At 34.4% G+C, this 24,555-nt stretch overlaps 1 protein-coding gene across 4 annotated transcripts in view; it reads left to right on the forward strand.

Moving 5' to 3' along the window:
• The first annotated feature begins 595 nt into the window (after positions 1–595).
• mettl4 (methyltransferase like 4) overlaps positions 596–24,555 on the forward strand; it is a 50,440-nt gene continuing 26,480 nt past the window's right edge. For 2 of the 4 annotated variants that reach the window (XM_039754844.1, XM_039754845.1), the window contains exons 1-7: positions 596–1,145; positions 6,878–6,943; positions 7,720–8,089; positions 13,435–13,504; positions 17,007–17,181; positions 19,971–20,077; positions 20,447–20,538. In XM_039754844.1, coding sequence (XP_039610778.1) covers positions 891–1,145; positions 6,878–6,943; positions 7,720–8,089; positions 13,435–13,504; positions 17,007–17,181; positions 19,971–20,077; positions 20,447–20,538 — 1,135 coding nt within the window. In that variant the 5' untranslated portion in view covers positions 596–890. The remainder of the gene's footprint in view (positions 1,146–6,877; positions 6,944–7,719; positions 8,090–13,434; positions 13,505–17,006; positions 17,182–19,970; positions 20,078–20,446; positions 20,539–24,555) is intronic. The other 2 variants (XM_039754846.1, XM_039754847.1) reach the window with 1 other exon arrangement.

The raw sequence follows: 24,555 nt of genomic DNA on the forward strand, positions 1-24,555 counted from the left end.
TAGTACTACAAAACTGCTTAATGAACAACTCTTTTGAATCCAGGGTTTTGTGGGATGCAGAGTAACCACAGAAAATGGGTAGAAGGTAAAAACTCCCTAAACAAAGCAGCCAAACCAGCAGATTCTTGTGATTGGACTACTAGTTGCACTACCACAAAACTTTTTAACAGCAAAACCTTCTTGGGAGATCCTGGGATTTTCCTATTGATCATAAAGGAAGCAAATGGCATAAGAAGTGAGGTGGTGATAATGACCTGGCTCTGTCAAGCTTAGTACTAAAATTGATCTGAGCCTTTTGAGGTTTGACATATTAAAAAAAGTGCTAGGAAAATGACAAGATAATAATAGCAAAGCTCTTAATTCGTAAGAATTAAAGTAAGTGTATACTTAATGTGAATTCGACAAACAAATATACGCAAACTGAAAATAAAGGAGGGTGCTCATGCAAAATAACACTTTGTAATTTATAAATAAATAAATGATAATAGGGCAAAATTACAGAGCAGAAGTCTTGCAGTCTTCTGCAAATGCGAAGTAATCTTGAAAAAACACTTTGCACCAGATGGCAGCCTAACCCCATAAACGTTTGCATATGATAACGAACTAGAAATGGGTAGAGTCGTGCATCCTGATAGTGCTTTGTTCTGGCACATTTTTTTTTATTTGTTAATTTTCAAAAACATCCAGAAGAAAATCAGCGGCAGAAATATTTTAAGAGAGTAAAATGTTAAGGTACACTTTTGGCGTTTCATAAAAGGATACTTGGCGCATGCGCCTTTTTTTTATCAAGATGGCAGCCGGAAGGTCTTTCTCGCAAGGCGAGTCTGGATGAAAATTGGTACGATTCATTCACTACGAGGGCGTTTTGAATTGTAGTGTAGTAACGCGCCATGTCCATAGTTTACAAAGATCCAAAAGGATGGCTCCTAGATGAGCCGTCCCATGCCAGCAGGACATTAAAAGTAGCACCCTTCGGATTAAAATACGCCTTCAAGCCGGAGTATTTTGATATCTATGCTCCTCATATTGCGGAGAGCTCCAGTGCTTCGGACGCAATCGCATGTGTAAACAGAACCGAACAAGAAGACACGACATCTAGAGAAAAGTCAGGGAAGACAACCTGGAATAATCACGAAGTTAAAAAGGTAAACAAATCACACAAAACAATTACGAGGGTTTCCGGGAGCCATGAGCGCTATTAAATTCCATACAATAACAAGATCGTTAAAGTGAGCCGACACATGAACTTTTGCAGGTTTGTATCTGCATTTGCATGCACTCGGGGGCAATGCTGCAGCAGTGAGGGAGGGGGTGGTGACTTGGACAGTGACGTCTGATGATCGTCACGAGTATGACACTTGGTGCACCTTCGGTGAATTTGCTGCGACTATTTAGCATTCCCTAGTAGAGAAGATTGATTGATTGATTGATTGACTGACACTGGCGGTTCTCAAGTTAAGCGCTGGAGTAACCCACTGACTTAAGGGTTTTAGCCCAACCATTTCACAAGCCAATGAGCCACGTTTGATTAATCTAAATTGTTTAATTAGCGGGCCTATTTTTCTTCATTTATTCTGTAGAAGACATTTATATTTTGGGCTTTAACCTCCTTTAATCTTTAACCGCTTTCTTTTTTACTTTTTTGTCTGTGGCGTTAACAGCCATAATTGTATTAAGATATTGACACAAATGAGCAGTGCAGCCACAGGTCCAAATGACAATGAATTCTAAAGGGTAGCACATATTTAAGTGTCATGTTCCCTTATGTGCCAGTTGGTAAGAAAATATATAAATTGGTAGAAAATCTGAAAATAAGCAACATCTGTAAAAGCAAGAACAAGAAATCCAATTTATTTTAGTATATATCACACACCCACACACACTTATTGCATTCAAATTTAAAAAATAGTAAACCTGGCTTGTAATTTCTGGACTGGCAACTTCTTAAAATGTAAAAGTTATAAATAACAGCTTGCTTAATGAGGGCAGGAGTCCAGTTAAAGCAGAAGTTGGTTGGAACAAAGACTTGCAGCCGCAATTATCAACAGGGTAGAGCTTCAGAACTAGTCATTTGTCTTATGATATGCAAGTAGCTGCTCCCCTTTAGCCTTCAGTGTCATTTACAGTAGTGTCTTGCATTTCAATACGCCCTGATGAAGGCTACTTTAGCAAAACTTTGTGTCTCTAACCTTTTTGTTTTTCAGCACAGGAATAACCTTTGCTTTTTTTGTTTTGCGTATACATGTTGACACAGCCCTTTACTAACTCCACGATATTAAGTGTGCCTGTTCATTCAGTAAAATGTTTTAAAACAAATAAAGGCAATATTCTGTATTTGTGATTCTTAACTGACAATGTTAAAAATCTCAAGGAAAAATGCTAAAATCATTAGTTGTAACAGAATTATTTGTAACTTTATGTCTAGAATATTTTTACTGATATTTGTCAAATAATTCACCCCAAAAAATACAGATTTTTTTTTATCTACAGTAAGGTCTCATAGTGTATGAGAGTTACATGCCTGGAGTTTCTGCTGATGTACAATTTTACATCATTATGGATTATCGTATGTATATAATACTAAGTTGAAACTTATCAAATTATCAACCAAATCTCTTGTAACAGCTTAAGCTGTGATATTTCAAGACTTCTTAATATGTATACCATCTCTTTGCAAGGTACTGTAGCTTCACAACTATCGCCTTCCTATAACATTCTCTCTGGGAATGGTCAGTAGAGGAGAAACAGGAGTAAAAAACAAAAACACATTTTACGAAGAGTCTCAGAGTGTGAAAAATGAAACAAGACATTGCATTTAATTATTTTTTCCCCATTCTGTATCATTTCTCCTTTTTAAAATGGTAGTATTCAGGTGCATTTTTATAAAATGAACAATTTAAGATTTATGTACTCCAATTTTGGTGACTATGATATGTAATGTTTTGAAAGAAGTTGTTGTGGGAAACTGCACTGTGCAATTATATTCATTAAATACGATATGATTAATAAAAAGCTGCAATTTGTGTGTATTTGTTTCTCATTTTCAATGAAAGATGCTGAGAGATGATAGGCTTTTTTATGAGAGAAGAATTTTAGCTTCTTAAGTGGTCTTAGGGTGAGGTTATAGGCATGTGCTTGTGATACATTTAGTTATGACTGTGAAAATTTGAAAACTCTGAACATTTTAGCTTGCTTAACAAAGGTGATATTTTTTAAATGAATATAAGCACAGTTATTTTTCTGTTTAAGAAGTATGCAGTTTATTATGAAGTCCATTCCCTGTTTCAACACGTCAGCAGCATTTGATTTGTTGGTTGTTGGTGTACACATTTGTGACTCATAAAGGCAATTGGGTGTCACTCAGTTTTCTTAGAAGTTCAGGATATGTTTTCCTTTATACATTCTCAGGTGTTGCTATGTAGGCTTTTGTAAAATAATTTCTGTTTGACATTAACTTAAGGGGCAGGTTTTATAAGTAGTTCTTTACAATCATAACAGGATGACCTGAATGAACAACTTTTCAATTCTTCAATAGAATGACTGTAATTATAAAAACATTTTGTAAGTGTGGTGGGTGGCAAGCAAATAGTCAGCACATTTTTAAAGAAATTGAACCTGGTGGCAAGCAGAGAGGTAGTATATTTCAAAAGACACCTACATGTTGGCAGTTGTTTAATTTAGTTCTTTAAATCTGAAGTTGCGACATTCAGTCTATTGATTCGTAATATAAAGTTATTTTTAATATTGAAGCTGGTTCTCAGGACTGTGAGGAAACATTAGTGGCTTACTCACACATCCCAAAGACAAGTGCATAGGGTTAAGGCTATACACTGACCAGTAGTGTGTGAGTGTTTAGTTGTGTGTGAACATATAGTGTTCCCCTGTAGTGCACTGGCATTCTGTCCATGTCTGGCTCTTGCCTTATGAATAATGCTGCGGTCTAAGATTACTTTTGGCCTTCTTCATGATGCTGCTGGGATAGGCTCTGGTACCCTTGTTTACATTATTAAAAAGAAGACTCATAATTGTTTTTGCTGTTTTGTAACATTGCACTTATTTCCACAAGCAGTTTAGTTAAAGTAAATACAGTCATTTTTTCAGCAGTGTCTGTTAATTTTCACATAGCCTTACGTTAGCATGAATATTATTTTTAAGTTAGAATAACAAGAGCAGTTGCTTGTATCCTAATCATGCATTACAAATTTTTTACACATATTTTTCTCAAAGAAAACATGAATCTGTTATTGAAAACAGTGAAATATTTATGTAAATGTGTTACTTATTTAAAATGTTGTACTTGAGAGAATTTGTCAGTAGCATTAAGTGCAGCGTAGAAACCAAACTTGGTTGGGGCACCAGTTTGTTGTATGGCACACTCATATACCAACATCTGCTCATACGCTTCTTCTCTGTATATTTTGCATTCTGTTATTTGAGTATCTTATATTGGCTTAATACAAATAATACAACCTAACTTCAAATACATTAGCAGTTATTAAAATCAATCAGTTTATCTATCCATTCATCTATTTATCCATCCATTTTCTGACCCAGTTATCCAGTTCATGGTTATGAGAAGCTAAGGCCTGTCCTTTCAGCACTGAGCACTATGCAGGAACCAACACTGATGTTTAATGTAATTTAATTTTATTCTGTCACTTCCATTTTAGTTGTTATAGTTCCTTCCATCCATTTATCCTTTTTCAAAAATGGAGTATTCCAGTGTAGGAATTCAAAATTAACCTAAAACAATTTTGTTAGTATATAGAAAGACCACATTATGGGAAAGCAAGCAATCTTCATATAGCTAGTACTATACTGGGGTTTCGAACAGAAACAAAAGGTTAAGAGTTTTAAAAGGCCTTCTCAGTCCCCAGACGTAAGTAGTATTGAAAGACTTGTGGTGAGATGTTGAGCATAGAGTGCATGCAAAAAGATTTAGCATTTCTGAGGCAGAAAATGTATGCAAAGAAGACTGGGAAAAAAATGGAATCTTAAAGCAACAATACTAAGACTCAACTGGCTACGAGCAACACTTAGAAGCTATGGTGTCTGCCCAAAGAAATGTTACTAAGATTTGTACATGGTAACCATTATTTTTTCAGTTTGTTAAATTAGGTAAATAGATAGCTATTATGCATCTACATATGTATAAACATTTCATAGTTTTATTGGTGTCTTGCAGAGGTTGTGTTAACACCATTTCTTTTAGCAATTAAAGTACAGGTAAAATTCCATTACAACGAACTGCCAGGGACCTAAAAAATATTTTGCTGTAATGAAAATTTCGTAGTAATGAGATTCCGTATTTGTCACTATAGTGCTTTCTTTAACTTGTGTCCAGGCATTTGCAATCATTTCAACAGCTTCTTTTGTGTTAACTTGTAGACAGGAGGAGATTAAAATTATGCTGAAGAGAATTTTTCTCAGCATTTCTTTACGATAATACACTTTTTGGGTGCAAATGATGCCCAAATCCAATGGCTGAAGCACTGCTGTGCAATTGGGTTGGAGGAATTCAACACGAACATTATCTAAATATGGAAGAATGTGGTGGGCAGCACAGTTATCAATTAGAACCGAAATCATCCTTCTTCATATTGTGAGATTTCTGAACTCTTTTTCCCCACCCAACGGGAATGACTCTTTCAAACAAAGTTTGAAATCAAACTTTGCTACAACAGTATACTCACATCGTTACAGACTTAGTCTTTTCATTTTCCTTATCTGCTAATGTTTAAAGTTGGACCCTTATTTGATGACCCTAAGACTAAGAAGTGTACTGTGGGTGATGGAGCAGAAACTGAGAAGGCTCTTATTAGTGTAATGCTCTTCTTCAAAGACTTTGCAAACTTAAATTATTGACTTAAAAAACCTCACCTGTAGTAAGTAGCCTGTGTATGGTTTGCTTTTTTAATGTTTTCTTTATTGCTTATGTATGTGTGTTCTTTTTTGTATATACTGCGTATTTAAGTTTTAGAAAGGATCATTGTAAATATAATGTTAATCCTTTTATTAAGTAATAAGAGAAATATGAATATAAAGGGAGTTTGCAAACAAATATAAAACATACAGAAGAACAATGTAACTTTATGGTTCACTGTCAGATGTACACTTATTATGTTAAACAGCATTGTTTATTCAGCTATATGTAATCTATTGTTTTATCAGTTCATCTGTCTGTCAGTTTATTGAGTCCATTTATTCCAGGTTAACAACATGGCTTACCAAAGTAAACCCTATGCTGGATGGGATGCCATTCCATGACTCTGCATTCTGCTGCCAGAAGGTCAAATAAGAATTGCCATTTACCCTAACTGGCATGTGTTTAAAATGTGGAAACACTCCAGAGTACAAGGGGTAAACCCATATGCACACAAAGAGAACATGTAAACTCAATATAGAATGTGCCCAGGAGGGGATTTAAAACCAGTCTCCTGGAGATGTAAGGCAGGAGCAAAGTAACAATTGTAAAACTGTGTCTCAGATGTAATATTGTATTAAGGAAAATAAAATAGTTTTACTCTATACATATAAAAAATAAGCAAGTGTCTTGCAAGATTGAGCTTATCAATACCCTTGCTTGCAGGTAATGATTTATTAGAATAACACATTTAACTGTTCCAGTTTTAATTTGCTATAATTGTAAAGAAAAATTGTGTTGCCTGGTTGTAATCCTACTTTGGTTTTCTGTAACCTGTTTTTTTGCCTTATTGCCTATGACAAATCTGATTATCTAGTTGATCAGTAAAGACTTTCTATTGTTGTATTTCTTTAGAAATAGAAATTTTGAAAATTTAGATTGGATTATCTTTATATTTATAAATGCATGCATTTCATTTTAAATCTGTTTAATCTCTCTTTTTTACACTTTCAGAAACGTAAGCGCAAACTTAGAGAGCTTAACCAAGGAGAAATCGATTTTCATGAATACCATACAAAGGTGAGTGATCCCATCGAGCTCAGTTAAGCTTCAAGTACCCACATGATGAAGTGTGAAGATGGAAAAAAAAAAGACTTTGCCTTTTTTTTAGAAACTTTTTTAAGTATGGGAAGAATCCATTGAAAAAAAGTGAAATTTCAGTATGCCTCTTCTTAATCTGCCCTAAGGGTACCTGAAAACTGAATTGTACTCTACTTAATTTTTTTCTTTCATCTGTATGGCTGCTTAACAAGAAAGTTCTTAGTCTTTTCCTTGCTCTGCATATATTAGTTGCAGTGATGAGAGAAAAGTGAATGTAAGATATAAAGGTGTTTCAGCTCAATTGAAATGCTACAGAAATTCTTCAGAGGTGATGTTTTAGCAGTGCTATTCTTGTACGATTTTGCAAATAAAAGAGGCTGTGAACTTTTGTACATGAAAATCACTTTTAAAACAGGGGTCATATAAATATACCATTTGTGAAGGCTGAGTTATGTCACTTTATTTTTAATTTTAGCAAAAGTGGAAATATTTACAAAACTGGATTCTTCATTGCCTTGTACAGTACATTTTTTGTCAGAATGCTATGTTATTAGCAGTCAGTATTGAATAAAAAATGCATTATTTTAAAAAAGTTTTGTTTTTTGAAAGTATAAATATCATTCAAAATGAGTTTGTCAGTCTACTTTTTTATTTAATGAAGGAGAAACATTCATTACTTAACATATACGTATTATACTGAGATTGCTTATTTTTCTTTTGTAATAATGTTATACTCTATCTCTTTCTATTTGTAGATCAGGAAAATTATTTTAGAGGGCACTAAACCTTTGATTGCAGAAGGTCTTTCACTTGGGTTTCTTGATCGATCGGGAATAAGAAAAGAAAGCTCACGTCTTGCTCCAATAACTGATGACAGCTGTCTGGCAGATCTGTGTGAAATGGCCAGGCAGTTCCCATTAGATAGTGACAGTGAGCCAAAAGCTGTACAGATCATAAGAGAAGAGGACATGACCTCTACGGATGATCTGGATCTGTTTTCAAGTGTGACGAGAAATAGTACGAATTGTGCCAGACTGGTAACTTTAATGGGACAGAAATACCTAATTCCTCGCCATAGTAGTTTTCTTCTATCTGATATCTCATGCATCCAGCCACTTCTCAGAGGTGAGTATATTTAAGGTTTATTAACCATTCCTTCTTTTTTTTGTTATAAAATATTTTTTATTTTATGTGCATTCTGAACATCCTTCGGTTAAGAGATTGGAAAAAAATACATTTTAGAATTAGAATGTGATCTTAAAATACATACAACAGGGATGCAGTAGGTAAATGAATTGCTACTTAAAAAGTATTTTACAGGACAGAAATTTAAGGAATCATAGTCACAGATAAAAATCCCCTAAATAAAGGGAAAAGTAAATTATTAAAAACATGACTTTTAATTAAAGCTTGACAATATTTTTATTTCCTTCGTCCTTTAGTTAAGAGATTGGAAAAAAAATACATTTTAGAATTAAAATGTGATCTTAAAATACATACAACAGGGACACAGTAGGCAAATGAATTGCTACTTAAAAAGTATTTTACAGGACAGAAATTTAAGGAATCATAGTCGCATATAAAAATCTCCTAAATAAAGGGAAAAGTAAATTATTAAAAACATGACTTTTAATTAAAGCTTGACAATATTTTTATTTCCTTCGTCCTTTAGTTAAGAGATTGGAAAAAAAATACATTTTAGAATTAAAATGTGATCTTAAAATACATACAACAGGGACACAGTAGGCAAATGAATTGCTACTTAAAAAAGTATTTTACAGGACAGACATTTAAGGAATCATAGTCGCATATAAAAATCTCCTAAATAAAGGGAAAAGTAAATTATCAAAAATGTAACTTTTAATTAAAGCTTGAATGTAGTGAAAAGTCAAGCAAAATGACACCTTTTATTGGCTAACTAAAAAGATTACAATATGCAAGCTTTCGAGACAACTCAGGCCCCTTCTTCAGGTATGTATTACATCTTGATTATATCTTGACTGAAGAAGGGGCCTGAGTTGCCTCGAAAGCTGGCATATTGTAATCTTTTTAGTTAGCCAATACTGTAAAAGGTGTCATTTTGCTTGACTTTTTACTACATTCATAATGGCTAACACGGTACAGCACCCTAGTACTACAGAATTAAAGTCTGAGAATATTTTTATTTCCTTTGTTTGCCATAACATAACATTTTCAAACCCAATTAATCCGAAGTTTAAGGCAGGAAACATCCCCAGATCCATCAGTTATTTGCAGAGCCCAGTCACACACACACCCATACTCTCACTCTGATGGGATCAATTTACAATTTCTAGTTAACCTGAACTCCATATCTTTGGAGAAGTGGATTGAAATTGTACTACCCAGAGGAAAACTTTTGCTGACATGTGAGAATGTGCAGACTCCTTATTGACAGTGACCAAGCACAATATTCAAGCTCAGGATGGCACCATGTCACCTCCATTTGCTATAGTTGTGCTTTAAAAATTGCACTTTTCATCTTCAAGAATTTAGGATCATTTGCAGAGGAGGCGGTGGTGCTTTACAGCTTAGACCATGATAATAAAGCGTATGTTCTCATCAATCTAAGATTAGGTAGCTTCTGTAGTTATGAGAAATGAAATCTTAACAAATATCAGCAAGAAAAGATGTATAAAGCAAGGTGCTGCCCCCATTAAAATGTACTAAAGCTGCAGTAAATTCTCCAGCAATCTTTTGTCATAGAGTGTCATACTTAATCCAGCAAGGGACTCAAGTGTTTCTTGAAAGCAGAGCGAGATAATAAAGTTGTATTTTTATTACTTTATAGGAATTTATGTTTGGACTGTTTTTCTATTTTTGATGAAATATAATTTTGTAAGCCATGTGTTTGATTCGCTTCTAAGTGTTCTGATACTGTACACTAGTTAATGTTTCATTATAAAGATGCTAATTATGTTGCAGGTTTGGCATAAACCTGCTGCAATCCAGAAACTTTCTTTAAAAATGATTCCATAATATATACTTGTAATATTTAAAATGGTTCAAAATGTATTTTTAACACTGGTAAATTAAATTGGCACCTGTGATGAAATTGAAGCTCATTACATTCATCATTGACATATTCTACTCAATAAGGAAAAAGAGTAGGGTTAACTTCCCTACACAGCCAGCTGCAATTTTACTTCTGGTTCATAAATTATCTTCTGTACACAAGAAATACCATTGTCAGAAGCATATATTTACATTTTAAGATGTTATTTGCTATTACATTTTTTTGTATTCTTGCAGTTTTTAATCCCTTGTGTTCTAGACCTCCTGCTGTGATTCTTCAAATATGATTCCAGTTTATCATATCATATAATCTGTTCTTGCAGTTAAGGAGCAAGTGTCTGTCTTATCAGCACTAGGTGCAATTCAGGAATTAATCCTGTTTTGAGTACCATTTCATCTTATTGCATGCTCACAAACACACTCAAACATACAAAGCAATTAAGAGTTAGTAGTTAAATTACATTACATTTTTTGTGAGATATTGGAACAAAACCAAAGCAAATGTGGAAAACTTGCTGACTCCACACTTTGGCTTAGAGGTAGCAGATTTAACCACTTTGCCACCTTGTTGTCCAGATTCTAGTTTTGTTTTAAAAGATTAGGTTCACACCTTGTTGTGTAAAGGAATCAAAGCAGCAAGTACATGTAGCACATCCTCTCTCTGACACAGTAACACAGTATTTGAATACATCTTTATAATGCCTTACTGTGACTGTGACTGCTCTTATTAACTTAAGACAAGTCAGGGGTTTTCTTTCTTGTTGTTATTCTATCATTTTAGTTAATCTGTCTTAATATACTGTAGTAACCTTTACTACTTATTGAGCTTCTGTAAAAAGCCAAATTTTCTCCTGGGAACACATAAAGTTAATTTGTTCATTCAGTCCCTCTATCTATATTAGTCCTATGAATCTGTATGTGTCCAGTCAATTTTCAAACTGTACTCTGTTATAATTTGTAAAAATATTTTTAAGTTCATAATAAGAAAGGATGTCTTCAATTTTGTGTCAACTGTACTGCTGCTGGAAGACCGATACCTCAGTATCCCTGAGTTTTTCTTTAATGCCAATAATGCCAATTTACACTTTTAACTAATGTTTATTAAATAATCTTGGGTTTGTTTCTTGGTAGGATTTAATGAGGACTACTTAAATATGTCTAAATATTCTAACATCAGTGAAGATTTTTACACTACACAATATGTGACTTGTTCTTACCTATCTTTCTGAGTTGCCTTCCATTTTAATATATACACAGAGGTTCAGGTTGCCCTTTTCTTGAATGCTGTATATTAGAGTTAATTTAGTGTTTCTCACAAATCACATGGTTTGAAACCATCTCACAGGATGGAATGAAAGAGGTCTACAACAAAATTATTCCTTAAATGTTTTGTTCCAACATTATGTATATACTTTATTATTTTTAGTATGTTTAAATTTAATTGGACAATGAACACCTGTAAATACATAATGAATGAACTGACTGTGAGATGAAACCATATAAACATAGACCAGATTGGTGAATGTTGAGCATCAATAACATTAAAAATAAGAGCATATTTTTTGTGAATTGGTCAGTTAAGTAGGGAACATATAGTACAGACTCTTTGTTTAAGGCTTTTACTATTAATCAGTGCTGCTGATGTTTCAAGATGTCTGCATTCAATTCTGTCAGCATGACTTGTAATGCATAATAGACATTTGCAGCATATGTATACATATTTAGAAATGGTTAGAAGTTTATGAAATTTTTAAATTTGATGTAGATGTAATAAAGAAACCCTTTGTCTGAAGTTTAATATGTAATTAAGACTACTAAATCAATACTGTTTAATTAATTTCTCATAAATATGTTTATTTAACATAAAGTTAATGATCTCTTTGTGCAAAGTAACTGAAGCTTTAAATTCAGTAATTGGTTATACATCCTATAACAGCTGTCACATCTGCTTGGAAAAAATTGAAAGATTTTTGCCCATTCTTCATAATATAATTGCTTCAACTGCTGTAGATGTGTCATTTGTCTTGCATGAACAACTTGCTTCTGTATTTTTCTGTTGACATCTGTTGAATTGAGATCTGAACTTTGACACTTCTATCAACATTATTGACACTGGAGAAAAGATTATTTTGGTATTAGACTGGTTAGGTTTTTTTGTTGCCATTACTATCAGTTCTAGAATACTTTGTTCAGAGAATTCAGAAAATGTCCTTGCAGAAATTAACAGGAACAACCTTGTGGTCTTTTGCAAACCTAATACAGAGAGCAGTGTTCATATTTGAGAACAAAGACTTCCCTTAACTTTCACTCACATCATTGCCATTTTAAGTCAACGTGCATTATATGGCTGAGGTATGAGTTTGGACATCACCAACAGTGAGAGTGGACTGAAAACCCTTGGTTCTTGGGTTTTCTTATATTTTTCATCTCATACTGTATATTTTGAACTATCTTTTTTCTTAATGAGAAGACTGCCCAAATAACTGTATAATTTCTGGGTATTTAAATTTTCTCCATAGATTATTTTTTTGTGCATTTAATCTCTTATATAGCAAGGCACCTCTTAAACATTTTCCGGTGATTAGCTCTTTGACTGAGTAACTTTTTACTGAAATATTGTGGCATTTGGATTTTTGTTGTACATAGGCTAATTCTTGTTGATCTAATTTATTTTCTTTTGCATGCATTGGTACTTTTAAATAATAAGTAGAATTTATAGATATTGACATTTTCTTTCAGAAAGGTTAGTATTAATGTTTGAGTAAGTATTGTGTTAAAAAAAATCCATCTATCCATTATAGAACTCTCTAAAACCTTACCCTGCAGCTTTAGGTGCATTGCAGGGACCAATCGATTCAAGGGCACACTCACACATATTTACTGATTCTGAGTCAATCTAGAGTTGCCAAATAACCCAACATTGATGTAATTTAGCCTTATAAAGAATTTGGGAAAAAGTTTTAATATTTAAATACAGAAAATGATGGTGCAGTGGGCTAGGATTGCATCTTGGATTTGAATACCACAAGCAGAGTTTACATGTTCATCCTATATTTGTATAAGTTTTTATTTGTGTAGCTTTGTTTTACTACAATATCCCAAAGATGAGTTTGCTAATCTAAGTGGTATCTCTAAATTATCTCCATGCATTTGCATGTGTGATACCTGTTCAATGATAAATGGTCATCATCTTCATGGGTGGTTCCTGCCTTGCACCCGAAGTTACCAGAATGGGATAAAACCTGACATTTGCTAATGCCATCCAGTTGTTTTTTGTTTGCTGGTATAAGTTTTTAATATGTTTTTGTCTGTTATTGTATATTTTGAAACACAATTTGCCATGAGGAAAAAAATAGAAGGAACAAGGCTTAAATTCGAACCACTAAACTTAAACAGCATTTTAATTTTAATCCTAATGTGATTTTAATTTATTCCAGGCAATAATAAATTTGATGTTATCATCATCGATCCACCATGGGAAAACAAATCTGTTAAAAGGAGCAACAGGTATGTAAACTGTGCCGTTATCTTTCTCCATGGTTTCAATAAAATTTGGATTACACTGACTCAAATGGACACATCATAGCCCTATGTGTTCAAAAGTAGAATCAGGTTGAACAGTTAAATTTACAGCCAGCAATTTGAACTTACGGCTAAATAATTCACATTTAAAGCATAAGGTGCATTCAAGTCAAGTCAAGTTGGGGAGCATTCACTAGTACAGTGCGTTGCCGCACCCACTACTTGACGAAACAACTCGGGATCCCGGTTTGCAACCCCCCAGGCAGACGCACGGTCCAGTCCCACCCTCCGGAAATTACCGTCACATGAGGTGTTACATGGGCGATCCCTTGGCCTGGACCAGCCACTCGATTCCCCAACAATGAGGATTTTACGAGCCGGATCACCCTTGGGGGAATGCGCCACATGGCCATAGTGCCGTAACTGACGCTCCCTCACAATGCAGGTAATGTGCCTCATTTGGAACTCCATGAGCAACCGCTCATTCGACACAAGCTAACAGTACCCAAGGATTTTCCGGAGAAACACAGTACCAAAGGAGTCCAGTCTTCATCTCAGGTCACTGGATAGCGTCCATTTCTCGCAACCATATAGCAAGACAGGAAGCACCAGGACTCAAGACTTGGACCTTCATCCTTTTGCATAAATATCGGGAGCGCTACACACATCCCTTTCCAGCGACCTCATGACCCCCCCATGCTCTCCCAATCCGTCTATTGACTTCATAGGAAGAGTCACCAGAGACATGAATGTCACTGCCAGGGTAAGTAAACCTCTCAACAAGGTCAACACTCTCTCCGCAAACAGACATACTGCTATTGGCTGTGCTCAAGAGGTCACTAAAGGCCTGGATCTTGGTTTTTATCCAGGACTCTTGCAAGCCCAGACACTCAGACTCCTCACTCAGTCTCTCTAGCGCCCCGATCAGAGCCTCCATTGACTCCGCAATTATCACAACATCGTCAGCAAAGTCAAGATCCGTGAATCTTTCTTCACCAACAGATGCCCCACAGCCGCTGGACCCCACAACCTTGCCCAACACCCAGTCCATACAAGCATTGAACACCAGAATCAATTGGGAAAAACGCAGAGGTTCTGCCTCCACTCTGCACAGCACTTACAGTACCAGTGTACAGGCCAGCCATGATATCCAGCAACCTCAAGGGGATCCCGTGAACCCTCAGGATTTCCCACAGGGCAGCTCAATCAACTGAGTCAAACCCTTTGCGAAAACGACAAAGGCTGCAAAGAAATCCTGCTGATATTCATATTTGCGCTCCATGAGAACTCTCAGTGCCAGGATGCGGTCGATGGTAGACTAATTAGGCGTAAAACCAGACTGTTCTGGTCGCTGGTAGGTGAGCAAGTGATCCTATTGAGGACGACCCTAGCAAGGACCTTACCCGGCACCGAGAGTAGTGTTATCCCCCTGTAGTTGCTGCAATCCAGGTGATCACCCTTCCCTTTCACCACCCAGGTCCATTCCTGGTGTTAAAAAGTTGCCAGACCTGCCTACACTACAAGTATTAAAATATGTTTACGGTTTTACTGGATGTTTAAACTGGCTTGCCATGTTGTACATCTTGAGTATACTAATTAATGCTGAAAAGAACTATTTTGCTAATTGATTAGTTAGTTTGATTATTTGAAGGGTTTAAAAAATTAAACATTTGTCCAAAATTGCACACATTTAATTATAAAAAAGTAATTTTATTCTTTTCACAAAGCTGTACTTCATAACAATAGTACAAGTATTCTCTAAAATTACTCTTGCCAAAAATGTGTATAAAAATGTGTACATGTTACTCATGTTAAGGTCAGGCTTAATACTTTCAAGGCTGTTCCCAACATCAAGGGGTATAAAGATGAAACACTGTGCTAAGCTTGTTTCGGCCCGGCACCAGGGCCATTTGCCTTTTAAAAAATGCGTTACACTACATGCTTGTCACACACTGACACAAAAAACAACGCAGTTTGAAAGCTATGGATCTCGGCATCACAATCCTAATGATCAAATTGTTACAATATTTATGGTTTAGTTTTAATTTGACATGAAAATATAAGTGTGACATTTCATAAATTCTTATAAAATTATGTTAAAAATCATAAGAATTATTTTGCATAATGAATGCCCAAATGCATTCTAAAGGTTTGGACCAGTAGAACCAATATAATGAACCCTCCAACTGAGTTGGCATACATGAACTACAGCCTAAAAACTATAAATAGTTTTAGCACTCTTCTGATTTTACAATATGTATTTTACTTCACATAACACCAGCAAAGAGATAAAATGGCATATGAGTACTTACAGTAAACTGTCCTGATAAAAACAATTCCAAATGCAATGCTGTACAATGCACACATTATGAGATATCCTCCAAAAAGTAATACATGTTACATTGGCTTATATTTCTTATTTTCCCAGGTCACTGGCTCTGACTCATAAGGTCACCACTCAAAAATATTCTAGCATTGGACAGCAGAGAGGCAGAGCTGTCCAGCATTGTGTGGATGACCATACATGGGCATGCGGAGGCCAACCTATAGCCGTACATACTGAAGGATGCAAAGGATTAGCAGGATTGTCTAAATATCTTTTTTGAGATTTAGCTTTAAATTGTTCATTGTTTTATGTACCATAAATTAGTTATAAATCTGAATACCTGTTTGGAGATGTTTTTGGAGACGTTTTAGATAAAGAGGGGATACATCTTGCCAAGTGCTATAATTGTTTATTCTTTTGCACTTCAACATAAAACGTTATACAGGTACAGTTGACATGTCTGAGAACACCTCAGAAGTGAAATAACTAACCCGTAATTATTGGTACATGAAATACAGTGGTATGAAAAACTATTTGCCCCCTTCCTGATTTCTTATTCTTCTGCATGTTTGTCACACAAAATGTTTCTGATCATCAAACACATTTAACTATTAGTCAAATATAACACAAGTAAACACAAAATGCAGTTTTTAAATGATGGTTTTTATTATTTAGGAGAAAAAATCCAAACCTACATGGCCCTGTGTGAAAAAGTAATTGCCCCCTGAACCTAATAACTGGTTGGGCCACCCTTAGCAGCAATTACTGTAATCAAGCGTTTGCGATAACTTGCAAAATTCACATTTGAACTGCTGGAGGTATTAACAGAGGAGATAATGAAGAACATTATGAACAGTACTGTACATCATTCCCTGATACACTGTCATTGAGTACTTTTAACCAATTAATTATTCAACATAAATGTTTAAAGAAATGCTAATGACACACTTTATAATGCCTTGGATCCTTAGATTTATCTATCTATTTGCACACGTACCTACAGTCACTCATACAGACCACAAAAAAGAGAAACATGCACACTTTATATACAATACATCAACAGCATGTTTTTGAATGGTATTATGGTGCAATGATGCCTGCCACCTTAATGTGCATCCTTTTCCACATTTGTTTTATACTTTTTCTACAACTACTTTTCAGGTACCAATTCTTACCTGCTCATCAACTGAAACAAATTCCTGTACCAAGTCTGGCAGCCCCAGAATGCCTTATAGTTACCTGGGTGACCAACAGGCAAAAGCACCTGAGGTTTGTGAAGGAAGAACTGTACCCTTTTTGGTCCATTGAAGCAGTTACAGACTGGTGGTGGGTAAAAGTAAGAACCTGATTTAAATTTTGGACTTAAGAAGCAACTGTACTCTGGCGTTTTCATCTGAGTAAAATATTCTTGAAATATGAGAGAGGTTGACTTTGAATTATATAGTAGGCCAAACTTTAAAATGTACAACAATCTTATGTAATCTTTATGGCAACTTTTCCAAATTCTCACTTAATCCAAAAGAAAAATGCAGTGCAGTTTGAATCCTCTGTTCTTGAGTAAGGTTTACATTCTGGTTAACTTTGGTTTGGTTTTGGACTTAACAAAACCTAAAAAGATACTGTAAAACTGCAGTCAGGTTTGAATAGCGTTATGGTTGCTAACAAGCATTATTAATAAAGGCATGAGACTGTAAGTGAAGTCAAAACAAGGACTGCTACAAGTCATTAACTAAAAGATGTTAGTCACCAAAACAGAGATGCCAAAATTGTAAAGGAAGTAATTTATAACGTGCACAAATATATCTGCATTTATTTAGTCTTTTTTAGTTGTGTTTGCTTATACTGCGAAAAGCACTTAGGTCATTGCTGTGTATGTCAGAATGAAATAAATCTGCTTTCAGTGGGCCAGTTTTGTTGAAATTTGGCACACATATTCTTCAAGGAAATTTGCCTGGAAATTTTAATATTCTTTTTCTCAGCTTGTTTTACAAAGTTTTGAAATTTCAAAAACGCACATGGGCAAGCATTGGGAAATAATTCAAACTTTCCCACCTTAAAACTGAGAAATATTCTGTGTGAATTCAATTATGGATTAGTTTACAGTTCAAATGTCCGCTGAGAGAGGTCAAGTCAAGTTGTATATTTTGTATATTTTGATGTTTGTGACCTTAAAAGTGAAAATGCTAGTAACTTATGTAAAAGTTGACAAAAAAGTAAACAAACTCCATAACTGTGGCTTTCCTTTACACGAAAAAACAACCTCATGGCTACATTTGTTGCAGAACATAATGATGCAATACTTCTTTAACACTGTAATTTATTGGTACAGTGTCACAGTAGCCTTCTATCTATCATGGTCAGATGCTGCCAGCAATTTTAACTTCAACATGGATTTTAAATTACCATTGGATACTTGTTTGAAAAAGTCTATGTTTAAGAAATTCAACCTGTAAGCTAATAGACACTTTGCAACCAACAATTAACAATAGGACATCAATTGATACACTTGTTTCATCATATGAGTTGGAAATAACCTCTTCGAAGGTTATTTCAGTTGCCACAAGCATATTTGTGCTCCATTTTCAAGTATAAAATATTTGTAAAGTGCTACTTAAAAACATGTATTTTATGTATTTTACTAACATATATACTGCTCAAAAAATTAAAGGAACACTTTTTAATCAGAGTATAGCATCAAGTCAGTGAAACTTCTTGGATATTGATCTAGTCAGTTAAGTAGCAGAGGAGATTGTTAATCAATTTCAGCTGTTTTGGTGTTAATGAAATTAACAACAGGTGAATTAGAGGGTCAATGATGAGACAGCCCTTAAAACAGGAATGGTTTAATTGGTGGAGGCCACTGACATTTTTCCCTCCTCATCTTTTCTGACTGTTATTTGACTAGTTTTGCATTTAGCTACAATCAGTGTCACTACTGGTAGCATGAGGCGATACCGGGACCTTACAGAGGTTGCACAGGTAGTCAACTTCTCCAGGATGGCACATCAATAGATGCCATTGCCAGAAGGCTAGCACAGTCTTAAGGGCATAGAGGAGATTTCAGGACACAGGCAGTTATTCCAGGAGAGCTGGACAGGGCCGTAGAAGGTCCTTAACCCATCAGCAGGACTGGTATCTGCTCCTTTGGGCAAGGAGGAACAGGATGAACACTGCCAGAGCCCTACAAAATTAACTCCAGCAAGGCCACTGGTGTGAATGTCTCTGACCAAACAATCAGAAACAGACTTCATGAAGGTGGCCTGAGGGCCCGACATCCTCTTGTAGGCATGCATACAGGCATGTGGGGGCCATACAAACTACTGAAAATGATTTTGAGTTGCTTCAATGAAATTTTGGCAAAATGGACTAGCCTGCTGCAGTATTTTTTTTATTTAGATTTTTGGGGTGTCTTTGTATTCAGCCCGCTGTAGGTTGATAATTTTCATTTCCATCAAACGATGTTGCAAACTAACATATTACCCAGTACATATCAGTATAGATATCCAGCATTATATTTTTTCCCATTGAAATCTGGTGTGTCTTCAAAGTGTTCCTTTAAGTTTTGTGAGCAGTTTATATTATCACTGTTATTTTAAATGACTTATTGTTACAAATATATTTAATAAACAGTATGTGATATGTAATGTGATGAACTCTTTTGCTGAACCCACAAGAATATTTAAAATGCTCCTGTTTTCAAAACTACATCTTTGAATGCACCTGAATGGTACACCATGTGTACATTTTTTAGTTGTTTAAAGTTGTTCATTGTGCATTCTTTGTGAATATACACACATAAAAATAATATACTATTTAATGATAAACTTTTTGATGAATAAATTCATCCGCTCTACTGCAGTGTACCTTTAGACCAAAAGAAGCATTTAAACTAATTGTAACAAATAAAATGATGATGCAGTGGTTCTCTGATTTTGGAACCTTGTTTGATTAAGATTCCTCAGTATAAATATGAATAATTGTGTTTTTTTTGGCCAGTGATAAACAGAAATATCATGATGCATGTGTCGTTTTAAAAGCTGACAGCCTTGTAAATGAATACAATATATGTGTTCATTGTTTAGAATACAGTGTTTTTTATGTTTATTTACTTAATTTTTATTTCAGATTACCAAGGCAGGAGAGTTTGTATTTCCTCTTGAATCTTCACATAAGAAGCCGTATGAAAATCTGGTATTGGGAAGATATAGAAAAAACAAAGAGTATTTTACAAGGTATGCAAAGGAAACACATATTCACATTCTTTTATTGTTTTCTGAAGTCAAACATTGGTCGATAGAAATGTGCAAGTTCTGTGTATGAAATTTTTTGCAATTAGTCTATACTCTCATGTACAGTTTTTAAACGCTATCTACTGTTGTTGACCTTACTAAATTGTGCTGTCTGCAGAAAAGAAATTATGATCACAGTTTTATTTTAAACATTAAAGTGGTGTAGTTTGTGTAGACAGATTATAATTGTAGTCACCATGTTTGAACTTATCAGCAGAAATCATTAAAAAATAGAAGGTGACATATTATTGTTCTTAGTAGGTATTTTAAATAATCTATAATGTATATTATTTTTGCTTATTCTTCCAACAGTGAAACAGAAACCACCATTTACCCTATACCAGATCAAAAAATAATTTGCAGTATACCTTCCACCCTTCATTCCCATAAACCCTCACTTTCAGGTTAGTCTGTGTTCTAACTAACTTGTATGATTCTTACAAATGCTGTTTTCTTAAATTGTTTTGACATTTTATTGATTTAACTGCACAGTTTATTGCTTGTAGTTTGTCATTAAGCAAAAATGACTTTTACCCTTAATAGTCTGGTCCCAAGATGTCTAAATTCTATTTTTTGATTGACCTTAATTAATTACTTGCTGAGAGAATAAATCTCTAAAGTTGCCCCTGGTTTTGGAGATGTAAACAGCAAGTGATAGATTTTAAAAGATAAAATACTAATTCACAAATAATAAAAATTTGAATTAATAAATACAGTAGAATGAAAACTTGACACCTCAAAGTGCTGTCAATATTTAGTAATGCGGAGTAGTGTTTAAGGCACCGGATTTCAAGCCATAAGGTTGCCAGTTCTATTCTGTCTGGTCTTCACAGTGTAGCTTTAAGCGATTCATTTAAACAGCCTCTGCTCCAATTCTAAAAAAAATATCTGTGTTTGCAATATACGCCCTGAAGTAATTTATTTTTGATGGTATAATAGTCATATGGTAATGAAATGAATATAAGATGTTGTACATGTATAATGGTTAAATTGACATTCGCCATTTAACCTAACATGCAAGTCTTTGTGATAGGGAGGAGATCCAGAGAGACCTGGTACTGACACAAATGGCCTATTAATTGTGCCTTGCAAAGTATGAGTAAGAGAGTATAAATAAAATGTAACCTCGCTTAACCAGTACAAAGTACAATATGCAAGGTTTGTGTGCAGGCTTTTTAATTGTCCTTTTAATGGTATGTCTGTTTGATTTCTTATTATTTACATATGGAAGTCTTTTTTTGATGCATAATTAATAATTATTTATAGTTAATGATTGTTTTGTAATTACTTGTATTGTCATCCTGAATAGGATTAATTCTTTCCTAGTGTCTGTGGCAGCTGTAAAAGTTTCCAGCTCTCTGCAATCCTATTTTTAATAAGCAGATACATTTGTAATTTAAAATATTAAGAAACATTATTAAATCACTTACAGTATTTCATTCTTGTTTGTCCAGATGTACAGTGTAGCCTATTATAGTAAAATTACTGAAGAAGGGACAGTGCAGTGGTTCACATGAAGTTAGGTGTGATTTTCCTTAACACATTATACCAGTTATAAGTATAAACCAGCCATAAGAGTTCTGTAAATGTGATATACACACTGCATTTTCTTCAAACTAGTATAATAAATGTAACTTCCATGCACAATATAGAAAATTTATGGCAGGGCATCTAAATGAGTTGTATTTGATTATATAATTACATTGTTAAAATCTATAACATCTGTGTGATTCAGACTTCCAAGTTTTTGTCATTTCATGCAAGAATAAGATTTTTTGTGGGAGTTGCATTTTTTTTTCTAAAATAAAAAACTATTTATGTAGAGTAACACAAATAAAACAAACAACATTCCTGCTGTGTACTGCAATACTTGCAACTTTCAGCAGATAAATCATACCAGCATGCAAATTTGGTAATTCTCCCAGAATTCTCTGGAGGTAAATAAATTGTCTTCACTATTAAAAGTAGTTCACAGTTTTGTTCTGAAATGTGCTCTTTTGGTGCATTCATATCATTTGAACATTTCCAAACTCTCTGCTGATTGAGAAACTATAGGTACTATAGGTATAGCATATGAGAAAAGGAAGGCTTCTGGTACATGGATAAAGCACCACCAGTGGAAACCCACACAGTCTGAGGTGGACCATGCCTTACCCATGCCTGTCAGTGCATTTATATACTGGTGCTTTTCATCACATATATTGTATTGTTATATTCACATAAAGTTTTGAATGTTCAGCAAATAGTCCGCACTTCTCAAATTTAACTCTAGTCATGTTCTGACTGTTACTACTTTGTCTTACAGAAATGATTTTTGAACATGTTTGCTTTACATGATTGGTCAGATCATTGTTTATAAACACCTTTCTCTTCTTTAAATGTTTTGTTCATCTTTGTCAATGCTTACCCTACAGTAATTGTTGTTCATGTCTGCCTGGCAATTAGGTTTCACAAATCAATGACCTATTGATGCTCCTCAGAGCACACAAAAAGCATAGTGTGAGTATTCCTGCCTAGCTTTCTGCAAACTATGTCCTAAGTAGAGACAGTTAGTGTTAATAGGCAGAGTGATGAAATGAAGCTGTAACACACTCTGTCTACCAAAATCTTCTCATAATGGTGCCTTAAGTCTTTAAGATAATGGACCATTTTATGGGATCTGATGAAATCAATGGCATGGTTTTATATTGCAGCTTACCTGACTGCATTTCTGGAAAAACTTTGTGATTTGTAGTAAGATGTCACAGGAAACCTGTTTCTGAAGAATGTGGTTTTAATTGTTCATTTCAGCAGTTTTTGATGCATTTGAGTATTACGTGGCATTGTGTTACATAATGAGAAGGCTGATTTGCACCTTAATTTGTATTAACCTTGGCAAGTTAAATATTTTATGGTGCTTTTTGGTTAAGATTTACATGCGGTATTTCTTTGTATATGATGTTAACGTTTTACATCCAAAAACTCTTTCCTGTTGGCTCATTTGTTTGTGCACGCTTCAAATGATGACATATTAGATTCTGCCTTTGGGTCAGTAAGACTTTGTCTGGACTTTAACTAAAAATTAAAGAAAGAAGCTATTGGAAAATATTTTAGGTGGCTTTTTTTGTTTAAAGATTGAATATTTCTGACAGCCTTTAAGAGTACATTTTTTTTGACAACGTTAATAGAAGTTTGTTTAATAGCTTGACTCTTTCTTGTTTCATGAACACAAATTCTTTAATACATTTGCAAATCTCTGCCGCTTAAAAAGCAAAAAACATACATTTTCCTGTTTTTTTTACATGGAAAAGAACTCTTTGGTCACAAACTGCTTATGAGTTGTCAACGACCTGCTATTTCTGTTAATAGTATCTGCATAAGTCCTTATGGTTAGCATTGTATACCTTCCTTGAAGTTATTTCAGCACTAATGATTTTTTTTGCTAATTTCTCAGAGAAATTCTGAATTCAGATACAGAAAAAGTAACTAAAAAGTTAACTCAGGGTGGTCTGATAAATGCTGGCAGAATTTACATAAATGTGAGTGCTTGGTAAATATGTTGGTAGATTTTCAATTTTTGTTTACTAACAAAAATACAGTATTTGCAATGAAGCACTCAATTACAGTAAATCATAAACTGTGGCTATAGTTTTTAAGACACAATGAACACAAATGGAAAGGAGACCCTTAAAAAGAATTTAGACAATGAAATAAAAGTTTGCATGATTGCATTATCTGCCAATGCAAATATAAAACAGAATAATTAGCTATGTTATTCTCTGTCAATATTATGCTTTAATCATATTATGTTGTAACAATCTAAGCTTAATGATTAGCTTGCCTGAAGGACTTTAACAAGTGTGATATATTTTATTACTAGCTATAAACCATCCTACAACAAGAATCGAATGTGTGATTGAAACTCAGTTCAGGGTCCTGATTCTAACTGTTTCTTAGTTTTTTATTTATAATGTGTATTAAGGAGGCTTGAAATCAATAAACTTCTGAACTTTTGTGGAACTATACAGAGGTATAAAGTCTACAAGTTCGCCTGCTTATGCTTTTCTCAGCCATTTTGAGATCAGTTACAAAATTACAGTTTATTCTCTAAAGCATTCATGTGATATCAGAACTCAGACATGCCCCCAGTGGGAGACCTATGGACCTACATTGTTAACAAAAAAGGAGAAACATTAATTTTATTATTTATGTACAGTATATAATGTACATATTTAGGGAACCATGCCCTATATTTGTTTGACATCTTATTAAAACTCTTTATTTTTTTTCTTTCTCCACATATCTTCTTACAGTATTGTTTTAGCTATGTCCTTCAGCATTTTACTTAATTTGAACCATGTGTGTTCTATTAATATTAATAAAAGAATGTTGTTTGTTAAAACAGTGATTTACCCAATGCACGGTGAATCATAGCGTATTTG

This window comes from Polypterus senegalus, chromosome 5, assembly GCF_016835505.1.
Source record: "Polypterus senegalus isolate Bchr_013 chromosome 5, ASM1683550v1, whole genome shotgun sequence".
Classification (NCBI taxonomy): Eukaryota; Metazoa; Chordata; class Cladistia; order Polypteriformes; family Polypteridae; genus Polypterus; species Polypterus senegalus.